This window comes from Podarcis cretensis (assembly GCF_951804945.1).
Source record: "Podarcis cretensis genome assembly, chromosome: 8".
NCBI classification, from domain to species: Eukaryota; Metazoa; Chordata; class Lepidosauria; order Squamata; family Lacertidae; genus Podarcis; species Podarcis cretensis.
In genome coordinates, this window is record NC_137177.1 from 83,213,696 (window position 1) to 83,237,233 (window position 23,538).

The following is a 23,538-nucleotide window of genomic DNA, read 5'->3' on the forward strand; positions in this document are numbered from 1 at the left end:
GTTTAAGGTGCTGGTTTTAACCTTCAAAGCCCTATACGGCCTAGGGCCCTCGTACCTACGGGACCGCCTCTCCTGGTATGCCCCACAGAGGAACTTACGATCTTCAAATAAAAACACCTTGAGGGTCCCAGGCCTCAGAGAGGTTAGGCTGGCCTCAACTAGAGCCAGGGCTTTTTCGGCTGCGGCTCCAACCTGGTGGAACGCTCTGTCACAAGAGACTAGGGCCCTGCAGGACTTGACATCTTTCCGCAGGGCCTGCAAGACAGAGCTGTTCCACCTGGCATTTGGTCAGGGCGCAGCCTGACCCCCTCCTCTGGCAATCTTTACAAAGCTTTAGTTTATGGTTGCCATCAATTTTGATTTTAATTCATTTTTATAATGTTTTATAATGTCATACTGTTTTAATGTTGTTAGCCGCCCTGAGCCCGGCTTCGGCTGGGGAGGGCGGGATATAAATAAAATTTATTATTATTATTATTAGTCCCAAAACATCTGGAGGGCCAGTTTGCCTATGCCTGTCCTAGAGCAAAGCGTCAGAAGATCCCTGGTTCAGTCCCCAGCTGCCTGGGAGAGATCCCAGCATGAAGCCGAGGAGAGTCGCTGCCATTCAGTGTAGGCAGCCCTGAACTAGGTGGGACAGTTGCCAGACTCAGCAACAAGGCAGCTTCGCGTGTTCCTAGTGCCTGAGCGCAGCCTCCTCCTTCCGGCGGAGCTTCCATGCGCAAGAGCAGTCTACCCCGCCGGTGTCTGAGGGAGGCTCCCGCAGCCCGCTAGCGGCGTCTGGTTGGCTACAGGTTTCTCGGCTGACTCCGCCCCACTGAGACCCCACCCCGTCGCCCCACATGGCGTCACAATCCCTCCCAAGATGGCGCGCGCCTGCCGACAAGGGTCCCATTAGGCCCCTCCCCTTCGCCCCATTCCATTCCCCCCCACCGGCGCCGCCTTTGCCCTTCCCAACATGGCGGCCGCGTAGCGCCCTTTACGTGGCGGGGGCACGTGACACTCGCTCTTCAACAGGACTTTCTCCCTGCCGTTCCGCCGCGGGTCACGTGTCCGGCGGTCCTGCCCGCGCGCGCCTGCGCGTTAGCAACGCTCGTCCCTCTTCGCCACCTCTCCTTCGGCCCCATCCCTTCCCTCCCCCTTTCCTCCTTCCCCGGCCGGGACGGCGGCGGCGGCGGCAAGATGGCGGCAGCGACGGTGGCTGGGAGGGCTCAGGCTCAGGCTCCGCGCGAAGGTGGCTTGGGCTCCTCTGGGCGCCCGCCCAGGCGGCAGGAAAGACTCTGAGGCGGCGGCGGCGGCGAGGAGGAGGAGGAGGAGGAGGAGGAAGCGGCAGCCAGGTGAGGAAGGGGCTCCCGCGACTCCCCCTGCCACACCCTCCCCCCGCACGCGCACCTGAGCACCGGGAGGGAGGGGAGCCCCACCTGCGAGGAGGCGACGGGGTGGGGGGGGAGAAGGGCTGAAGGAGCACCTCTAAGGCGACCCCCCCGCCCTCTTATATGTGGAGGGGGAAGCAGGTAGGCAGACCCCTCCCCGCAATAGACAACCGTGGCACCTGCGAGGGGAGATGGGGAGCCCCCCCCCATCCACGCGCGCTGCCTGTTTTCTCCAGAGGGAGGGGGCTTTGCCTGGGCAAGTGGGGAGGAGGGTGGGGTTGGCCCGAAGGGGTTCCTGAAGGGAATGGCTCCCCTGGATATCTCCGCCACCCCACCCCCCACCCCCGCGTCAGAGGAATGCCTGGACAGACGTACCTGGGGAGGGGGCTTTTGGGAAAGGGGGGAGCCTCATTAGCTCAATTTCCAGCGATGCCTGAAAAGGGGGTGCAGTTATCAAGCGAGGACCTGAAAAGGGGGTGCAGTAATCAAGCGAGGACCTGAAAAGGGGGTGCAGTTATCAAGCGAGGACCTGAAAAGGGGGTGCACTTATCAAGCGAGGACCTGAAAAGGGGGTGCAGTAATCAAGTGAGGACCTGAAAAGGGGGTGCACTTATCAAGCGAGGACCTGAAAAGGGGGTGCACTTATCAAGCGAGGACCTGAAAAGGGGGTGCAGTTATCAAGCGAGGACCTGAAAAGGGGGTGCACTTATCAAGCGAGGACCTGAAAAGGGGGTGCACTTATCAAGCGAGGACCTGAAAAGGGGGTGCACTTATCAAGCGAGGACCTGAAAAGGGGGTGCAGTTATCAAGCGAGGACCTGAAAAGGGGGTGCAGTTATCAAGCGAGGACCTGAAAAGGGGGTGCACTTATCAAGCGAGGACCTGAAAAGGGGGTGCAGTTATCAAGCGAGGACCTGAAAAGGGGGTGCACTTATCAAGCGAGGACCTGAAAAGGGGGTGCACTTATCAAGCGAGGATCTGAAAAGGGGGTGCACTTATCAAGCGAGGATCTGAAAAGGGGGTGCAGTTATCAAGCGAGGACCTGAAAAGGGGGTGCAGTTATCAAGCGAAGGGCGGTGTTGAGAGGTTTCCACGCAGCGAAGGCTGGAGGGCGATGCCAAAAGCCGGAGGCTGTGACTGAGGCTTGGAGGAAGTTCCTTCTGGCCCGCGCAGGGCTGAGGACAGGGGCCGCCTGGCCCTCCCGCTCCTTTGCTCCGTCATGGGAAAGAGAGGCTGGCCCCGCCTGAAATGGCAGCCGGCATAGGGACCCCGTCGTGGGACTGGGGCCAGGCCAAGGTAAGGGCCTCCTTGGCTGGGTCTCTCTCTTTAAGGAAGCTGAGCTGCCTGCCCAGCAGGGGAGAGGCAACCAGGGGGTGCCTCCTCTGCCTGCAATGGCGGCTGTGCTGAGCTGCGCCTCTCCTCTCCAGCCCAGAGGGCCCACCCCTCCTTTTTTGCCCAGGTGGGCTCAGTGTTTCCCTGCTCAGCTGAGGCCCCCAGAGCCTCTTTGCCCAGCAGGATGACACAGGCACTGGCTCCTCTGCCTCAGCGCCTGCTCCTGCTGCTGCCAGAATTTGTCATGTGAAGAAGACAAATTCTGCTTTCACTTTCTTGGCTTTGCTTGTGCTGATCTGATGTGGCAGAAATGGCCCTGCTGCGAGGGGGGCATGTGGTTGTTATTTTGTGTGGGGGGGATGCCTTCCCAGCAGCTATATTGAGGTTTCTCACCGCTGTTACCCATGGGCACTCTTGCCAACTCTTTCTGCGTGGTGGCGGTTTTGAGAGTGGTACCTCCAGAGCAGGGCTTGGCACAGTGGGCCGTTGTTCATTTGTATTAAGTGGTATTTTGTGTTAAGTGGTATCGGAGAATATTCTAGATTCTTAGCCAAAGGAGGGGTTGGTTTAAAAAAGCAAAACACTTTACCCAAGAAATGGAAGTTTCTTGTTCTAAGTGGGAGATACTGAGGAAAGTTCTTGAGCAACTTCTGAATTCAGCACCAATCCTAACACACCCACTGTGAACAAATGGAGGTGTCCCCACTCCCTGAACTTAACTGAGCCCTTGGAAGCCTCTTTAACCAGTCCAGCATCCTGTCTCTCACACTGGCCCAGAGAAGTCACAAAAGCAGGTCATGAGGCCACACTTACTCTGTTGCCCCTTCCTGTTTGCCGGCCCACAAACAGCCTCCTGGGGGAAAGGGCCAAGGTGGCTGGTACTCTTGGGGCTGGCATCCTAAATGGCATTTAAGGCCCAAGTCAACATGGGCAGGACTGGAGTGTAAACTCTGAAAGGAGGCTCTGAAGTGTTGCTCTGCTTGGGCAGAAATTACTTCAACCAGAGGCTGCAAGGGTCACGGACGCTCCATGGCCAAGCTACCTCTGCTCCTCGGGGTAAGAGAACTGTATCTCCCACTTCTTGCCAGCTGGTGCAAAGCTCTTTCCATGCATCCTGGGTGCAAATGTCAACTGTGGCGCTTTGCGGAGGGACTTTGATCTCTGTGGGGTGGAGCACACCCTCTCCCAGCCTCACTTTTGGAGCAAACAGGGCTGGTGTTCCTCTGCTGGCTTTCCATGGCCCTCTGAGGGTTGGTCTTGGATTTCAGCTCCTATCAGCCACTGCCAATCCCTGTAGCCAAAGAGTACTACAGGAACTTCAGGGCAGCTCAGGTTCCGTAGAGTCATGGTCCAAGGGCATAAGCCTCATTTTGGGTGCTAAGTGGCTAAAATTCAAATCCAGAACTAGCACATTTTATTTTCACATTGCAATAGCTATATACTACTTGATTGTAATAAACCTTGATGCCCATGTGAGCAGGGAGGAGAGGAAGGCACCTGCCAAAGAAATTGAGGGGAAGGACGCTTGTTTTGCATGCAGAAGGTTCCAGGTTCAACCCTCAGCACCTCTACGTAGGACAGGGAGAGACTCCTGCCCGAAACTCTGGGGAGTTCTCACTGCCAGTCAGTGCAGGCGGTACTCAAACTAGGTGAAGGCAGCTTCCTAGGCTCCAAAGTTTGAACAGGATGCTGCATCCTCATTGAGGAACCCCAGAGTTCACCTGGAGAGACCCTGATCTGCTTGGCATAAGGGCCCTGAAGACAGTTTGGGGGAGGGGTTCCCACCACAGGGGAGGGGGACAGACACTTTCCCCCTTTGTCTTGTGAGGACAGGCAGCAGGTCATTCCTTGCAGTTCCCATTTATCGGATTTGGAGATTGATAGAGTGTTTTATTTAGAATTATTGCTCCTCTGTCGGTTTTGAAATTTGAGGCAGCAAGTATGATGAAGCACAATGCAGATGCAGAGATATAAATATATAGGAAGCTTTTGCCAGCTTCAGTTGCCTGTGGCTCTCACTGTGAAGAGGCAGCCCATAATAGTTCCATCCTGAAAGGCCAACTTGTCTTGACATTTGGGCCCTGAATGGAAACAGAAGGCCTCCCGCTCACTTTCTTTTCCAGGATGTCGGTGCAGGAAGGAGGGAATTGATCAGCCAGTGACAGCTGAACAGGAGGGCCAGGAGAGGGGAGAGATGTGGCCCTGCAGGCCTGTCTATCTGACCCTTGGGGCTCTTCCAGGTCCCAATCCTCACTGGCCTCACTTTGCCCCTTCCCCTTGAGTGCTTTTGCCTGGATGGGATATGGTATTAAACTGTGATGGTACCTCACTTCCCAGGGCCATTTGTAGAAAGCAGCCTACTCTACAGAGGCAAAACCTACATTTGTTGCTCCGCCCACTTCTGCCTCTGGCCTTGCCCACCCCCCAGAACGGGGATGTGGCCCTTGGGCTATACAGCAGAAAATTGTGATCCTGTGTGCTTGTGTGTTGAAACTCCTGGAAGGGAAGAGGCAACTTTGTCTCCCGCTTGGATTTTCTGCCTCTTTAGATGTGAGAAGGATGCAGAAGCCATTATTGGGGCGGGGGGGGGGGCATTCTCCTTTCCGCGGGAGGCACTGATGGCCTCTGGCGATCCACTTGGTCAGCTGGCTTCTCAGCATCTCTGTTGCACCACTAAAAACCTCTGCAATGGGGCTGCCAGCTGAGCGAACAGCCCGTTTTTGCAGTGTGGGAGTGGTCTCTAGATCTGTGCCCCCCATTCTTCAGATGTTGTATTGTGTTTTTACTATTTTTTGTTGGGAGCTGCCCAGAGTCCCTGGGGCAAGATGGGTGGCATATCATTATTGTTGTTGTTGTTGTTGTTGTTATTATTATTAATAATAATATGTTCCCTCTCCCCTGGGTCTCCTGCCCTCCATGGACCATAGGGCTCTCACCTACCTTGCACCATTGCAGCAACCCTCTAGGGAGGATTTGACTTGCCTGCCCAAGAGGCCGCTTTGATGGCTCAGCAGAGATTTGAAGGGTCCTGCTCCCCACCACCCCGACCCCATATTGATGGCTGCTTTACGATTATCCATCTGGATTTGAGCAGAGGAGCAGTTTTCTCCCTTGTTGTGCAACGGTAAAGCAGGTGACTTGCTGGCTAGGTGTACAGCCTTTAGTTTTGCGGTGAGAAACCTGTAGCCAGTTCTGGGAATGAAGCTTCTCTGGTAGGGAAAGGATGAAAGCAAAGCCTGACTTGCATGTGGGAAGACCCTGCAGGGAGCCAGAGAACTTGCCCTAAAAACAGCAGGGGGCAGAAGCTCTGGCTGGATTGGTTTTTTTTTCCTCCTGCTTTAAGACCTGAGAAGAGCCTCCCTGGCGGGGCTCCGCAGACCTTGGTGACTTTTCCCTGCAGGAGGGAACACAGCACCCCCTCCCTTGAGGTTGTAGCTCATCTCTCCCTCCGCAAGGGCCGGCTTCTGCCTTCCGGGGGCCAGAGCAGAAGCCAGCGTTGGACTTTCCTTTTTGCCAGCCATTCCTGGTTTGGGCCGACTTTGAGCAAAATGGGGGTGGGGGGGGCGTGGGCCGAAACCTTTGCAAGCTGTCTCTGCCATGGCAATTACAACGTCAGGCAGATTCCGAGGCAACAACCGGCAATTAAGAGGGTTGGGTTTCCCCTCTTTCTCCTCCCATGAAGTTCAGGGAACTTGGGCTGCAGGCTGTTGGGCTGCATTGGCTGGGGCGCCTGGGAGAGATGCACAAACACACCCCAGGCAGGGAAAGGCTCCTGGTGGGAATGGCTGGAGGCTGGGAAGGTTTGTATTTTGAATGCCTGCCAGCCCCGCCTAGAGAAAAACCTGTTAATCGTAGAATTGCAGAGTTGGAAATGAACCCAAGGGTCATATAGTCCAACCCTCTGCAACGCAGAAATTGCAACTAGAAAGGTGGCTATCCAATCTCTGCTTAAAAATCTCCAATGAAGGAGAGTCCACCACCTTCAGGACGCCTCCCTGAGGCTGTGGCAGAAAGCATAACCGGCCAGCAGTGAAGGGAACTATTTCTTACCTGACGGAATAAAGTGCTCTGCAGGAAAATAATTTGCAAAGTTTGCAGGAAGGGTTTTCACTCTCTCGCACACAGGCTGCGCGATAGACTGTGTGCAGCTGGTATGAGGCTCGCAATTCTGAACCCTAAGAATTTATGCTTAAAAAACCCAAGTTGTTAGTCCTTATGGCTGCAGGTTCACCCTCCAGCAGCTGGTTCAAAGATGGCTGTCCTCTGCCCCCTCCTGTTAAGGGGGGGGGGCATTTGGCAACAGGCCCCCAGCACTGACCCACCGTTGCCTCCAGGCTTGGCTTGGCTTCAAATTATTTTGAAAAATACCAAAGAGAAGTCTTAACATCAAATGTGAATCCTTGGAACTGCCAAACCCATTGTCCTTTCATCTCAAACCTGTGCATCTTCCATTAATGCATTCCTTCAGAGCTACAGGTGTGTGCTTGGGGGGGGGAGAGACCCTACCCAATTCTTTTCTGAGGGAGGGGTCTTGCTCCCTGGGCTTAAGGGTGTGGATGGAGACCGAGGACATAGCCAGGACCCCTCAGGGCAGGTTTTGCTTCATGACATCCTTCTTAGCAAGGAGCATTCAGAAGAGACATACGTTTTATTTAAGTGGGGAGGAATGCAAAGATGTTGAACTATCTAGCAAATCCTCAAGAGGGGTCTTAGCCTGTGAAGCCACAGGGTTGGTAGCTGGAGCACAAACTATTTTCCGTTTTTATGGATTAATATCACTATTAAAGCATTTCTACTGCACTGTTTAGCCAGAAGGGCTCCCAGAGTGGTTTATAGAACAATAAGTAAAACAAGGCAGTTCCTGCCCTCAGGCTGACAGTCTGAAAGACATGACACAGAAAGAAAATTGGGTGGGGAAGAAGGAGGAAGAAAAACAAACTTAGGCACCAGTTTTTAAAGTTACAGCTGAAGGAGCCCTTCTTCTCCTCCTCCTCCTTCTCATCCTTCTCTCTCTCTGGCCCTGGAGAAGGGCAATCAATATCTTTCTTTAATCCACTAAGTCGCAGTGATAGGCAGGCTCTCTCCTCTCAACAGTCTCCCCTTTTCTCAGTTGTGGGGGGTGTAGGCATAGCACCCTCCTTTGAGTCCTGCTTCGGGGGGGGGGGTGAGGCTCTCAAGCGTGAGGCTGATGGAAGCTCCCTGAGTGAATGTTTGGAAGCATGGAAAGGGTGAGCTTTGTGGGCTGGTTGGGAGCCCATTGTAGGCCGAAAGGACCAGCGTGGCTGGCGTGTATGTGTGTGTGTTGGGGAGGATGCAGAAAGACTCTCCTTGGCATTGGCCAAGACCTGCACCTGAGCCGTGTTGGGTGGAGGTCTCTTGATGCTCCAGGTCTTGTTCCTGCCCCCCAAGGGTCCTGAGCAGGTGCAGGGGACCTGTGGTGGGTGTGTCATCCAGTCACCCTCTCCAGACCTCTGTGGGTTGTAGGGGTGGCAGATGTGCCGAGGAAAGGGCAGAACTGCCTGTCATCTGAGGTGGGGTAGGGCCTGCCCCTCTTCCCTTCTCACACATCTCTCTTGGGGAAGCCAGATCATGAGAGCAGCAGGCAGGTCGGGAAGCGAGCGAGGGAGATGGCGGCTGCCTCCACTGTCTGCTTGAGGGCGTGCCAGGGAACTGGGGACCTCTGTCTTGGCCAGACTGACAGCCATGGGGTCTGAATAACGTGTGTGGCATTTCTCCCCCCGCCCCCTCTCTTGTTTTGAAGCTGCCACGTGGAATGGTGCCATGGCCAACTCCTCAGACAGCGACGAGGACAGCTTCATGGCCGTGGACCCCGAGGAAGCTGCGGCCGACGGGGCCACCATGGAGCAGGATGAGGGGGAGCCCAGTGCCAGGCCGGAGGAAGAGGGCGAGGGAGGGGGCGCCAGGCTCCGCCGGTCCATGCAGGAGCTGCCGGAAGAAGTGCTGGAGTACATATTGTCCTTCCTCTCGCCCTACCAGGAGCACAAGATGGCAGCCCTGGTTTGCAAACAGTGGTACCGCCTTATCAAAGGTACTTGCGTTTGGCGGGGGAGGACAGCTGGAGTCTCCCCTGATGGCAAGCCAGGCTTCCCCGTAGTTCACAGGCCTCTCCTGAGTTTCTACTCCCAAAGAGACTCGCCTGGAGAAGCAGCAGAAGCAGGCTGCGCAGAAGGTGTTTGGTCAGGGTTCTCAGTATCCTGCTCAGCCCTTTGTTGGCAGAATCGGAGCCACCTTGCACTGCTTGAAATCTCGAGGGAGCCGCAAGAGGTGCCTAACCTCTGTGGTCAGGGCAGCCCCAGTGTGGAGCTCCAGAGAGCTGGAGCCAGCTTGGCCTTGGGGCAGTTACGGGTCTTGGGTGGGAAATTCCCAGCGGTGATGCCTTGCTCTCTCTTCCTCCTCCAGGTGTGGCCCACCAGTGCTACCACGGCTTCATCAAGGCGGTTCAAGAAGGCAACATCCAGTGGGAGAGCCGCACCTATCCTTACCCTGGGACCCCCATAACCCAGCGCTTCTCACACAGTGAGTCCCTGGCTGGGGAGCTGACTGGAGGGCGTAGGGGTGGGTGGCAGAGGCCTGCAGCCCTGGGACCCCTTTCTCAGCTTCCTTGCATGGAAGATTTCAAGTCTGGAGGTGGCCTTGTTTTCAACAGAGAGCAGGGGAGGTGGAAGGTGGGGATTGGGAAATGGGAAATGGGCCGGCGGGGGGGGGGTTAAGCCCTTTGCAGAGCAGCCGTGGGGAAGGGGGAACTTCTGGCCCCTTTGCAGGAGCCCCAGTTGGCCCACAGGCCCATTCTCCCCAAGACATCTGGTGTGGGGCAGCTAAAGTTGTAGCTGCTCCCTGGAAAGTGTGCTGCCAGCCAGCTAATCGCCAGGGCCACGGTGGATAAAGGAAAACGCTTCACCTGACCTCTGGGTGGCCCATAAAAACACCCAGAGAGCCCTGCAGCAGCAGGATCAGGCTGGAGGGACCCGTCTTGGCCTCCAAACCTTCCTCCTCCTCGTAGTCATTTGTGGGCAAGCCATGCTTTCTTCTTGACAACCGTCTTTCTCACGAGACAATGGAGTGCACCTCCAGGGGTGACGCCGAACTGCTGCCTTAGCACCAAAGTGACCTCCCTCGGACACAAGCCTGGGCAGTGTGCATGGAGGTCTTGGGCTGTCCAGATGACAAGACCCCGCTCTCAGCCTCACTGTAGTGGTCGAAAGGGAAACAGAGCAATGCCTTTGACAATCAGCTGGGCCACAAGAGTTGCTTGAAGGAGGTGAACAATGAGGGGAGGGGTGTCACCAGCCATGTCAGTAAATGGGCAGAGGAGAGATGCCTCTGTGGAGCCTGCATGTTCAGAGGCAGTCTACCACTCAAGGACAGTCAGCTTATGGGGGCTGAGCGCTGCTTGTGGGCTTCCTCCAGGCCACAGCAAGGCAAGAGGCTGCTGGGCCAGATGGAGTCCTCTGGGGGCCAGGGGTGGGCTTGGGCCTGGCTCCTGTGTCTCTCCCCCTCTCTCTCAGGGTGGAGTTTGAGTTTGCTAGGCACTCAGGGCTGGTGTTCCTTCTTTCCTGGTCCCTCCAGGCGCCTGTTACTACGACGCCAACCAGTCCATGTATGTCTTTGGCGGCTGCACCCAGAGCAGCTGCAATGCTGCTTTCAACGACCTCTGGAGGCTCGACCTGAACAGCAAAGAGTGGATCCGGCCACTGGCCTCAGGTGAGAGCAGGTGCAAGCTTGGGGGTGGCTGGGAGGAGGCTGCCATCCTGGGGCCACCCAGAGGAGTTCTTGGCGAAAACCTGGGCTGAAGCGGAGTCAGAGGGGGTTCCTTCTCATCCATGCCTCTTGGTCACGGGATGCAGCTCCTTGAACGCTAAGGAGGAGGGGAGGATGACATCCAAGGCCCTGTAGACGTTGCTAGACCTCTGCTCCTGAGGAGCAGGGAGGCAGGAGAGGAGGTTTCTGCCCTCATTCGCCTGGGGTGGCAGTTGCTGTCTACAGCTCAGGTACAGAGCCAGAAAGAGCCACAGGCTGCATGGCTTCTGCCTTCCACACAGAGCAAGATGGGGCAAGGGTGCTCTAGGGCTGCCTCACTGATGTCTGGAGTACCTGCCTGCTCCTAGCGCAGGGCCATGCATTCCCCATCACTGGGAGCTCCCCTTTCAGGGCTTGGGAGAGCCGGCTGAGGTGTGCTTCTGCCGGTGGCCCCCACGGCAGCCAGAGGGAGTGTGGGAAATGGACGATCCTTCCCACAATCCTCAGCTGCATGGATGGTACCGAGGAGAGGCAGTTCCCACAACCACCTGGTTTTTAATAACAGTGGTGATTGCTTTGACACCTTAAAAAAAAAACTGCTGCAGGAAATTGGGGGAGGCATTTTGTGGGTTCCGCTATGTAGGGGGTCAAGGACCGAAAGCTCTCCCCCCCCCAAAAAAAACCCTCAGGGTAGGGTTTTCTTGCCGCCGTCCCTCCCGCTGGCTTCTCCATGGATCTTCTGTTGCAAATGTTGCATACAGTCATTTCTTAATTCTTTTCCTTTGCTATTAGAAATTCCTGCTTCACACGGCAGCTGCTTTTCTTACCTGCCAGGGAGCGTGTTTTGTAAAGAACAAAATCTGATGGGGGGGGCCTGGCTTCTGGGGCACCCCCAGGTGTCCTGCTGACCCTCGGAAGCACCTGCCCCATGGCAAGGGTCTGGCTGCAGCAGCTGGGGCCTTTGGAGCAAGGAGGTGGGGAGGTGGCAAGCATGGCCACCCCCACCCCCCTTCCTGCCATGGAGTCCCCTTGCATCTGGGGCTGGGAAGAGGGATGGGAGCCTGCAGGGTGTGGACGTGGGTGGGTGGAGAGGCAGGACTGTGGGGCAGGGTTACACAGAACTCTAAATGCCCCACATGCAACCCCTCAGCCTCTTCGATCGGCGAAACACATAACACCAGTTCCACAATTACAGACATACCTTGGAAGTTGAACAGAATCCGTTCCAGAAGTCCGTTTGACTTCTGAAATGTTTGGAAACCAAGGTGCGGCTTCCGATTGGTTCCCAATTGCGCAGGCGCACTGGAAACAATAGTGGAAGCCACGCCGGACGTTTGTCTTCCAAAAAAAGTTTGAAAACTCCCGGTTTTCAATTGTTCGGGAGCAGAACGTTCGACTCCCAAGGCGTTCGGGAGCCGAGGTACAACTGTATAAGAATTCAGGATCTGCACTTTGGAACTCCCTGCCTGTTGACATCAAGCAGGCACCTTCACTGTCTTCTTTTCAATGCCTGCTAAAAGCATGACTATTTAGACAAGCCTGTCCAGGCGCTTAGAAAGTTGAATTTGGACTTTATATATGTTTTAAAGTACCGCTGGTAAGTTTTTGTTGATTTTATTGTTTTATCTGTTCGTAAACCGCTTTGAGGGGTGTTGCAATATGCCATCTACCCAAAGCAAAAAAAAGTGGGAGAGCTGATGGGTGCTAGTGGGGTGTAGATGTTCCAGCAGGTGGTGGGGACATCCAGGCGACACCCCCTCCCCCCACACACTCTGGTCTGGATGCTGAAATGCAGCCCAGCTGTGAGTCTCCTCCCTTGCGATGGCAGGAGAGACAAAGCTTGAGTTGGGGAAGGAAAGCCCCCCCCCAGTAAATTGCCAGGGAGTTGCAGGCGGGGCGTCCTCAACCCCCCAACACCTGCCTGTCAGCCTGGCAGGAAATTAGGGGTTTTGTGCTTCCCCTTTCAAGAGCTGCCTGACGAAAGCATTAATTAACTTGTACAAGGAGCTGCCAACTCTTCCCTCGACTGCTCCCCCCTCCACGGAAAGGAAGGAGGGAGTTCAATTTGCAGCCAGGCGGCAGTTCCCTCTGCTTCCAGCAAATGGGAGCAAGAGATGCAGGCTGTTCTCTTTTTTTGGGGGGGGGTCTGTCGTGACCGCAGTGCCCCCTTGCATCCCCAACACCCCACCCCTTAGAGCAACACTGCAAAAGGGCTGTGTGTTCGGTGTTTCTCCTTTTCATTTCTTGAACCAAACCAAGAAACGGGTTCCTAGTCCTCAAGGGGGCAGGTGTGGAACTGGCAGAAAGGGAGGGTCTGTGGGCGGATGTGACCCTGTCCTGCATGCTCTGTGTTCCTCTTTCGTCTTTCTTTGGGAGCAGGCAGAGGAGCAGAAATGCTGGTTTCTCTGAAGTAAAAGCGTAGCCCTTTCACACACACACAGAAGCTCGTTGCATTCCTGATTCTCTTCCCCCCCCCTCCCCGGCACTTGACAATGAAGTTTCCGCCAGGGAGAGCTATTTTTGTCCCAGCGCTGCACTGCCCTGTCCACTTCCTCTGGAATTCAGGGAGGCTCTCCAGGGAACTCTGGGATCCGTTGAGCCTTGGGGGGGGGTGCCATGTGCCAGGCTTTGGATGGTCTAGCTTTAGGGGCCTATTTTTGCAGGCGTGAGCTGCAAATAGCCCCATCCCCAATTTTGGTCTTGGATCCTGCTGGCAACTCTGGCCTCTGACTCTCGAGGTCGCCTTGGAAGTGTTGGTGGTGCCAAGTTCCCAAGGACGTCTCTGGGTGCCCAGTTACCTTTCCTGCATGTCTCTCCCCACCCCGTTGGGTAGAACTGCAGTATCCCACCCACCAGCCCTGTCTGCTCTCTCCATGAAAGGATAATCCTCTGGAGGAAGAAACAGCGTCTCCTGGCTTGGGAAGAATCAGAGGCTGGAGCCACAGGCCCTTTCCTCTCTCCGTGTTGGCTATCTCGGGGACAGGGAGGAATTATAAAGCTGTAGAAGTGGAAGGGACCCCCAAAGTCATCTGTCCCAACCCTCTGCAGTGTAGGAATCACTCTCAATCCAGTGGTTAGGATTCCATGAACTTGCTTAGAATCATTAGGTACCACTTCATAGCAGCAGCTTCTCACAGTAAAAATCAGATTTGATAACAGAAATCACCCGATGCTGGCAGGATAGGTTGGAGCAGGTGGCGTTTCCTTTTTTAAAAAATATTTTTTCTTAACCGGCCAATCAAATCAAATCACATCACATCACATAAATTCCGAATTACAAAGCCGAATTTTGAATTTTGTTGGGGGGACCCCTATTTCAAGATCCGAAGGGGGTTTCTGATCATCTTCTTGCTACTGTGTTAATGTCCAAATCAGTCCAAACAGAGTTCATAATTCTATCCAGTTTTATCTTGCTGTTTCCACATCACATCTTGTTCATATATTTTCTCTTTTTTCTTTATGATCTCTTCTGATAGTCTCCTTAAGCCGATAAACACCAATAATTGGGCAGGTGGCGTTTCCAGGGGGCAGAGAGCCTAGCTTCCTTGCTGACATTGGCACTCGGGCAACAGGAAAGGGGCAGCCCCAAGACTCCTCTGCTCTTGCTCAACCTCATTTGCAGACAAGATGCAAAGGCTTCTCCAAAATGGGATCTCCTTGCCTTCCAACCAGGGCTTTCCATTCCACGTTGGAGACAGCGGCTTCTGTCCCCCGTTGCTTGCCCAACTTCAGGCAGAATGGCAAACTTTGGCCATTGCAAATCGGGTAGCTGCGGGAGGGTGGTGCTGGTGGGTCAGGTCCTCGGCTGCCTGTGGCTTTTTCATCTATATCTGTATCCAGGGAGCCCTTTCCTAAGCGAGGTCTGCTTTTCTATCCCTCCTCCCTGCAGGCTCTTACCCTTCACCCAAGGCGGGGGCCACCCTGGTGGTATACAAAGACTTGCTGGTGCTGTTTGGAGGCTGGACTCGACCCAGCCCTTACCCCCTGCACCAGCCAGAGAGGTTCTTCGACGAAATCCATACCTATTCGCCCTCCAAGAATTGGTAAGAGCTGTTCGGAACAACAGTCTGTCATTCTCAAACCTTCATTTCAGGTGTATAGAATCGCAGAACTGTAGATTTGGGGTCCCACAGGTCACCTGGTCCTGCGATACTGGAATCACAGCTAAAGAATTGCTAGCAGGTACCCAACCAACCTCTTGCTTAAATACCTGCAATGAAGGAGAGCCCACGAGTGTCCGATGGAGACCTTCAGAAAGCTCCTCCTGATGTTTAGTCAGAATCTGCTTTCTTGGAACTTGAATCTGTTGGTTCAGGTCTGGAGCAGCAGAAAACAAGCTGCCTCCATCTTCCATGGGGCAGGCCTTCAGATGTTTGCCTATCTAAAGGGCCATCACACGGACGATGGAGCAAACCTCTCTCCCGCCCCTCCTTTTTTATTTTATTCAGTGATTTGTACACTGCCCAATAACAGCCGTCCTGCATTGATTTGATTTTTTATTTTATTTTTTTGCTGTGGAAATTGGAGTGTGAGCACGGTAAGAATTTTCATTAACTTTTATCTATATAACCCAGTTAACAAAATAACATTTTGTGGGGCGAACGCACGAAAGATAAACCGAGCCAAACCAAGGCTAGGGTGGGATGTTACGTGTGCAAGAGAAAGTGATAAAGCTGGTTATCCAGAGATCTGCGATAAGATACAGTCAAGTGGGCCCAGCTGTGAGCAGCCTGAGGAAGTACCACCCCCTTGGGCCTGCCCACAAAAAGCACCCGCTGCTTCCAGGAACTCTTCTCGCGGTGAGACTGTTGTGGGTGAGCTGAGCGTTTGTGAGACCCCGGGGTGAGAACCTGGAGGCTGAGAAGAAGGAAGAGTGTGTCCAAAGGGAATTTATATAAGATACTAACTGACGCAAAAGAAAGAGGGGGCTTTGCCCTGCCAGATTTAAAGCTGTACTATGAAGCCGCAGCTTTCTGCTGGCTAAAAGACTGGCTACTTCTCGAAGACACTGATGTACTGGATCTGGAAGGTTTTAACAACGCTTTTGGTTGGCATGCATACTTATGGTATGACAAGGTTAAGATCAATAAGGTCTTTAAGAACCATATTGTCAGGAAAGCAGTATTTAATGTCTGGACAAAATACAAAGACTTATTGGAAAACAAAACTCCAAAGTGGCTTTCACCTCTGGAAGCCAAGGCCCGAAAAAGATCCAATATGGAGGCCAAATGGCCAAAATATTGGGAAATATTAGAAAAAAGATGGAGATAATTGGAAATTGCAGAGTTTGGAGAAAATGAAGGATAAAGTGCGAGACTGGTTACATTACGCTCAGATTAAAGAAGTTTTCAAAAATGATAAAAAGGTAGGGTTCCAGGTGGAGAAATCGAAGTTGGAAACAGTACTGTTAGAACCAAAGACTAAGGTATTATCAAGAATGTATAACTTGCTGTTAAAATGGAATACACAAGACGAAATGGTTAAATCGGTTATGATAAAATGGGCTCAGGATATCGGGCATAATATTATGTTTGAGGACTGGGAAAGGTTGTGAATTTATATTGATGTATATTTATCAGCAACTCTGTATTAATGCAACATTTTCATATGTATTTTTGTAATGTTTTGTTCAAGTTGCCCGTCATTGATTTTTGCACACCACTTGGAGATTTTAAGCAGTATAGAAATTTAAAGATCAAGGGAGGTAGTGTCTGTGTGTGCGCGCACACTGTTTTGTAGCTTCATCTGGCCCCTCTTTCTTCTCCTCCTCCTGCCCCCCCCCCTTCAGGTGGAACTGCGTGGTTACCACCCATGGACCCCCTCCCATGGCTGGCCACTCCTCCTGTGTCATCCAGGACAAAATGATTGTCTTTGGGGGGTCCCTTGGATCTCGGCAAATGTAAGTCTGTTCTTCTCCCCTCCCCTCTTCAAATGAAAAACACAATAGTGTCCCACAAGACCACCACCAAAAAGAAGGCTTCCATCTAAGGTTCTCTCTTTCTGGCAGGAGTAATGACGTCTGGATACTGGACCTGGAGCACTGGGCCTGGTCCAAACCAACTATCTCCGGGCCCACCCCTCATCCGAGAGGAGGCCAGTCGCAGGTGAGGGTCTCCTTACCCGCCCCCCCGCCCCCCTTCAGCATCTCTGCTTGCAGTGAGGCCCACCAGGGGCCAAGTGTGGCAGGACCCCTCCCCTTTCTTCTGGAGATATTGCCAGCCGGGATTGATGCCCTGTGCCATCGGGATACAGCTGCTCCTGACCTTGGGAAGGTCTTGGGTGAGCAGCTGCCAGTGGGAGTAGGCAGAGCTTGGCTTCAGTGGGCCAGGCAGGGGCCTGACTCAATGGAGGGCAGCAGGTGGTTTGTAGGCTTCTGGCCTCTCTGAGCTCCCCAAGACTACATACCCACTTTTCTCTCTCTCTCTCTCTCTCTGCCAGATCGTCATAGACGACAAAACCATCCTGGTCCTCGGAGGCTGCGGGGGCCCAAATGCGGTGAGTAGGCCGTGTTGTGGGGGCTCTTCACTCCCCCATTTGTTCCCTTTTAAGGCTCCAGTCCACTGTGATGATATTTATTTATTCATTTATTTATTTATACATACATACATACCCTGCCCATCTGGCTGGGTTTCCCCAGCCACTCTGGGCGGCTTCCAAGAGAACACTAAAATACAATAACCTATAAAACATTAAAAGCTTCCCTAAACAGGGCTGCCTTCAGATGTCTTCTAAAAGTTTGGTAGTTACCGTATTTTTCGCCCCATAGGACGCACTTTTTCCCATCCAAAAATGAAGAGGAAATGTGTGCGTCCTATGGGGCGAATGCAGGCTTTCGCTGAAGCCTGGAGAGCAAGAGGCATCGGTGCGCACCGACCCCTCTCGCTCTCCAGGCTTCAGGAAGCTATCCAGAAGCCTTGCAAGCCCGGCAGGAGTTCCTCCGGAGGGCTCCCCGTGCTTCGGGCGAATGTCCGCAAGCCTTGCGCGCCCGGCGGGAGGTCCCATCGGGCACACGAGGCTTGGGGAGGCAGCCTGCAGCCCGAAACACGAGGCTCCCTCCGGAGGGCGCCCCGTGCTTCGGGCGGGTGTGCGCAAGACTTGGGGTGGCAGCCACGGCTGGGGGGGAGAAACATTTTTTTTTTATTCATTCCCCCCCCCCAAAAAAAAACGAGGTGCGCCCTATAGGACGAAAAATACGGTATTTTTCTCTTTGACATCTGGTGGGAGGGTGTTCTACAGGGCGAGTGCCACTACCGAGAAGGCCCTCTGCCTGGTTCCCTGTAACTTGGCTTCTCGCAGTGAGGGAACCGCCAGAAGGCCCTTGGCGCTGGACCTCAGTGTCCGGGCAGAATGATGGGGGTGGAGACGCTCCTTTAGAAGCACCCAGCCAGATTCTGCAGGTGCTGCTTTCCTAGAAGCCACCCAAGACCGGCTTTCTGGCTCTCTGCTCCACTTGGGCAAAGCAAGTGAGTTGCCCTCCGTTCTGCCTGTTGCTTGTCTTTGGTGGGGTGGAGGAAGGGGGGGCGGTTCTACAGGAGCAAGATCAGCATCAAAGGGGTGGGGTGTTGGGCCCGTCTAGCGCTATTCCGAAAGAGGTCACCACTGGCTACCTTTTGAAGAGCAAGGCAGCCCCTCCTCATCTTGGGGGTGTCCCCAGCCGGCTCCCCTTTGCACCCCAGAAAGAGGACCCCCTCCTGTGCCCGACTGACCCCTCCTTCCTTTTCTGCCCAACAATGCTGACCTGCCTCCTTGCCCCCAGTTGTTCAAGGACGCCTGGTTGCTGCACATGAGCTCCGACCCTTGGACCTGGCAACCCCTGAAGGTGGAGAATGAAGAGCAGGGCGCCCCAGAGCTCTGGTGCCATCCAGCTTGCAGGGTGAGCGAGGGGGGGGTTCTGAGGGGGGCGAGGAACAGCTGCCAGGGCTGCCTCTTCACCCTCAGCTCTTTCAGTGCGGTGGGCTTCCTTTAAAAAATTTAAAAGAGGGAGGGTGGGAAATAATGAGACCCCACCTCCCAAGTGGTCTGCTGGCTGAGCTGGGATTTGAACTTGCAGCTCTCAAGGCCTGAGGCAAATGTGCCTTAGGCACTTGTGGCACATCTAGTTCCATATTGTACCATATTGTACCAACAGTAGCGGCTCTTGGGGGCTTTCAGGCAAGGGCAGTTCCCAGCCCCGCCTGGAGGTGCTGTTAGGGTTGAGTCTCTGATCACCTCCTGTAGCCTTTTCAAAGCAAGGAAGGATTGGATTACTAAAATACACACAAGGCTTGACCAGCAAGAATCTGGGAGGAGGTGCGTATAATAATCCTTGTCCACCCCTCGGCCCAGGTCGTTTTATTCACAAAAGAACTTTTTACACACTGTTTGTAAGAACCAATCAGATTTCCTCTGAGCATTTAAAAAACCCCACGTGGGATAAAGTCAGATCAGAAGAAATACTGTTAACTACAAAGACTACTTTGAGCATGCATACATATCTGAGAATAAATAAAACAGGACTAGAGGAATGTACCGTATTTTTTGCTCTATAAGACTCACTTTTCCCTCCTAAAAAGTAAAGGGAAATGTTTGTGCGTCTTATGGAGCAAATGCAGGCTGCGCAGCTATCCCAGAAGCCAGAGCAGCAAGAGGGATTGCTGCTTTCACTGCGCAGCGATCCCTCTTGCTGTTCTGGCTTCTGGGATTCAGAATATTTTTTTTCTTGTTTTCCTCCTCCAAAAACTAGGTGCGTCTTGTGGTCTGGTGCGTCTTATAGAGCGAAAAATACGGTATTCCGCAAAACCCTGGAGGTCATAAACAAGCAGTAAAGCATGAGAGGAAGGATGGCAAGGAAGATGTTTATCACCTTCATGTGAAACTATTTTCTGGCCCTAAGATTAACAAAACCAAGGAAGGGTACATCAAAGCTACCTATTAACTTTATGGCCTAGGATGCCTGGTGCAGCAACCAGCAACTGGTCTGTGTCCTAGAATGCTTATACGTGCTTGTCAGGTGTAGAGAAAGCAAATGGCAGAGGTGGAGAGGCTTGTGGGATTCGATCAGAAACCATTGTCAATGACTCAAACTCAGTCAATGCCATGCTTTCATTGTGGACGCAATGGTTTGCTTCATTTTTCATAATGCCTCATAGCAATCCCACCTGACCCCCACACTCTGGATATTTGCACCCCCACACCTCCCACCTACCCCCTTTGAGTGGGGCTCAGAGAGAGGAGGAGCTCAGCACCGTCCAGCCCCTGGGAGCCCGGTGTTGCGCTTCTCAGCCCCCTTGCTTTGGGCAGCAGAGAGGGTGACGCTGTGCCCCCGGCCTTTCTTCTCTTGCAGGTGGGGCAGTGCGTGGTGGTCTTCAGCCAGGCCCCCAGCGGGCGGGCGCCTCTCAGCCCCAGCTTGAACTCCCGCCCATCCCCCATCAGCGCCACCCCGCCGGCCCTGGGTCCCGAGGCGCGGGAATATCGCTCCCAGTCCCCGGTGCGGACGGCGGATGAGGCTCCCTGCGTCAACGGCCGGTGGGGCACCCTGAGGCCCCGGGCACAGCGGCAGACGCCCTCCGGCTCCCGGGAAGGGAGTCTCTCGCCGGCAAGGGAGGACAGCTCACCCATCCTGAACGGCAGCGGGGGCTTGTCGCCTGGCCCCCTGGCCACAGGGGGGGCCTCTCTGGACAGCCCCCTGCAGGCCGCTTCTCCCGGCATGCCTTCTGCCATCAAAGGACACGATCCCAAGGCCGGCCTGCCCCTGGGCCCCCGGCGGGGCTCCCTCCCTGACCAGAAGGACCTGCGGCTGGCGGTGGCTGACTTAACCTGGGAGCCGAAGCCTCCGGCCACTTCCCTGGCCTGCCAACTGGACGCTGCAGAGAACAGGACGGTCAGCCTGGCCTTCAGGAACCCTCCGGAACAGACCAACGGCCTCCATACCCCGCCCCACACGGCCAGCTCCTTGGCAGGTGCCGTCTCCCCTGGCGCCCTGCGGCGGAGTCTGGAGGCGGTGAAAGCCCTCTCGGCCAAGGGACCCCCTACTCTGGCCGTCCTCAGTCCCCCTCTGGTCTCCTCGCCGGCGTCCCCTGGCAGCCAGAGCGGCAGCGCTAGCAGCACAGAGGGGGCGGCGGCGGCAGCCCCCAGCATCCCCCGGCCCGTCTCTGCCCAGGGGGACGGCCACGCCTTGCCCCCCATCGCCCGCCGGCTCGGCCACCACCCGCCGCAGTCGCTGAACGTGGGCAAGCCCCTGTACCAGAGCGTGAACTGCAAGCCCATGCAGATGTACGTGCTGGACGTCCGGGGGGCCCAGGAGCACGGGCGGGTGGCCTGGAAGGTCTTCCACAGCAGCTGTGTGGTAGGGCCCCCCGAGACCAGCCTGCACACCGTGGTGCAGGGCCGGGGGGAGGTCATCATCTTCGGCGGCCTGATGGACAAGAAGCAGAACGTCAAGTACTATCCCAAAACCAATGCCTTGTACTTTGTCCGAGCAAAGAGATAATGCAGCGGCGGAAGCGACTCCCCCTCCCCTCAAGACCCCCTCATCGTCGTCGTCCTCTTCCTCCTCCGTGCTCTGTCAAGCGGGCTGTGAATCTGGGCATCCACCCACCAATAAAAAAAAGATCTAAGCAACTGGAACGAATGCTCTTGCCCCTCCAGGTCCCAGCATGAGCTCAAAGTGCCAAAAAACACACCTTTTTCCAGAGAGGGGGGGTGGTTCCAGACTGGAGGGTGCTGAGCAGGCCCTTCAATGCACATTGTGGCTTTCTCAACATACTTCCAACCCCGTGGCAGTTGTGGAGGGTTGCCAAGGGATGAGGGTGGGCACCATTCTGCTCCCTGCTGTGGGGCTGCAGTGATGCTTGGAGCCCACCTTGGATGCTTTCCCCTGACCATTATCCTTTTGGAAACCCCCCCCCCCCGTTCTTGTTGCTCTAGCCCCCCTGAAAGTTGCTGTCTTATTGATGTGAGTCTCTGGATGCTGTCCCTTGGAGCAGGGTGGTTGAGATGTTCTTGGCTATGAGGAGCAGCCTCACAGGGTGTGCTGGTCCATCACAGCAAAAGCAGCCAACTGCGGGGGGGGGGGGGAGGACGACTTAAAGTAGTACCAGCTTATTTTGCAGATGCCACAGGAAGGGCCCCCATTGCCAGCCTTGTGTGTGATGGGAGGGGCTTTTGTCCATGGAGTCCTGCCACTCCAGCAGGCACAAGGAGTTAGCAAGCAAGCAAGCAAACCTGGAGTTCGGACCTAGCCTGTTTCGGTGGCTCATGTTGCAGCCTCCCTGCCTGCCTGCCTTTCTTCTGCAGCCGCTACAGTGGAAATGGACTTGCTCAGATTCCCTGCTGGTTCCTAGAGGAAGCACTGACTCCTCCCAGCGGGTAGGGTGGGGGGAGGGGCTCTTGTGACTGCTGCTCCCCACCAAAGCACGCTTCCAGATTGTGAAGGAAGAGGGTCAGGATCCACACACAGGCCCCAGATTCTTTTGTGGCGTGAGTGACATACAGTGGTGCCTCGCAAGACGAAATTAATCCGTTCCGTGAGGCTCTTCGTATAGCGGTTTTTTCGTCTTGCAAAGCAAGCCCATTGACAGCTTAGCGGATTAGCGCTATTAGCGGTTTAGCGGCTTTTAGCGGATCAGCTGATAAGTGGCTTAGGGCTTAGGAAAGGGGGGGGGAGGGAAAAAACCCCGCAGGAACTCGCAAGCCATTTTCGTCTTGCGAAGCAAGCCCATAGGGAAATTCGTTTTGCGAAGCGCCTCCAAAACGGAAAACCCTTTCGTCTAGCGGGTTTTCCGTCTTCCGAGGCGTTCGTCTTGCGGGGCACCACTGTAGCTGAGCAGGCGCACTAGGCTGCCCCCTTGGTCCCTAGCCTTGGAAGGTGCCATTGGCGGGGGGATTGGGGGACGGCAGACTCAACAGCATAAAAAGTGGGACAGGCCCTGGAGTGAGTGGGAGGCAGCTCTGTGGCTTGCCAGTTGAGCAGAAACTCCCTCTGATGAAAAACTACATATGTAGCTCACTCCATCCTTCCATTGCCAGCAATCATACGAAGTGGCTTCTCAAGGTTTTCCCGAAGTGTTCCAGGCCAAAATTCAGGCCAGCCTTCTCCCCAGATGGTGGGCAGGTGGGAAGGCCGTCCCTAGAGGCCACTGACTGCTTTCAGTGGTCTATGCTTTTGCTTCTGGCCACCTGTCTTGCCTGATGTCCCCAGTGCTTTTCAACTTCCCTACTTCTAGGACCAGAAAGGATGAAAAGAAAGCTCCATACATTTCAAAGCTCCCTTTTCCTGGCTCTGCTTGCTGAGGAAGACAGGAATGGGGTGGGGAGTCCAGGATCTACCACTTCCACCCCCCACCCCATATGATACCAGCTGATTGAAATCCCACCTTCCTGAACTACACAACTCTTAAAACATGCTTTTGACTTAATGGACGCATGATTCCCCTCGCCCTCCCCTCCACCTCGAAAGCACGTGGCAAAATTTTCCTTTGCATTGCAAAAATGATAAGCTTTCTTAATGATTGCTAAGTTGCCACAACCGCGCCCCCCCCCCACACAAAATTTAGAGCTGTTCTCTTCCTCTCCCTCCCCACCCCCGCGCCAAGAAATCCAGCATTATGTTTTGGGCAACATCTTCACCTACTAGGCTCTTCCGTATTTCACAACCGCCTCCCTTCAAATGCCTTTAGTCCTTGAGTGTGGTTTTTTTGGGGGGAGCTGCTTTTATTTTGTATTCGCCTGATGGAGGCAGAGACGCAGCCATTGCCGGTGGCTCCCTGGCGCTACTGGCTGGAGTGTCAGTAACCCCCCACCGCTCACTTCTGCCCTACAAGAGGGAGGCAGTGCCGCGTGGGGGCTGCAATAGTGATCCCCACCCCTTATCAGGGCTTGAAATGCACCCTGGGGGAACCGGTCCTGTGGGTGCTGCGTTTGTGGGGGGTCCCACCCGTGGCAGACATCCTGTGATCTTTCCAGCTCCCTCCATCCTCATTTCCTGACTTATGAATGGCAAAAAGGCCCCGCCCAGCTTCCACGTTCCCCACCGCCACGACCAGCAAAATCCACATCATGAGCTGCGTGTAAGATGGCAAGATGCGTTCTTGCCCCTC

The 23,538-nt window shown here is 54.6% G+C and overlaps 1 protein-coding gene across 1 annotated transcript; it reads left to right on the forward strand.

Annotated features, from left to right (window-relative positions):
• The first annotated feature begins 1,107 nt into the window (after positions 1 to 1,107).
• FBXO42 (F-box protein 42) lies at positions 1,108 to 21,067 on the forward strand. Its single transcript, XM_079986992.1, has 10 exons — positions 1,108 to 1,337; positions 8,466 to 8,753; positions 9,125 to 9,241; positions 10,292 to 10,426; positions 14,352 to 14,505; positions 16,251 to 16,361; positions 16,470 to 16,566; positions 16,901 to 16,957; positions 18,219 to 18,335; positions 19,785 to 21,067. The coding sequence occupies exons 2-10, from the start codon at positions 8,486 to 8,488 to the stop codon at positions 20,928 to 20,930; spliced, it is 2,202 nt and encodes a 733-aa protein (XP_079843118.1). The 5' UTR covers positions 1,108 to 1,337; positions 8,466 to 8,485; the 3' UTR covers positions 20,931 to 21,067.
• Positions 21,068 to 23,538: the final 2,471 nt, after the last annotated feature.

Bases quoted from the DNA above. Each gene is read 5' to 3' on its own strand.
- FBXO42 (XM_079986992.1), top strand. From the start codon at position 8,486: ATGGCCAACTCCTCAGACAGCGACGAGGACAGCTTCATGGCCGTGGAC. The intron at 8,754-9,124 runs GTACTTGCGTTT...TTCCTCCTCCAG, and splicing joins GTGGTACCGCCTTATCAAAG to GTGTGGCCCACCAGTGCTAC. The intron at 14,506-16,250 runs GTAAGAGCTGTT...CCCCCCCTTCAG, and splicing joins TATTCGCCCTCCAAGAATTG to GTGGAACTGCGTGGTTACCA.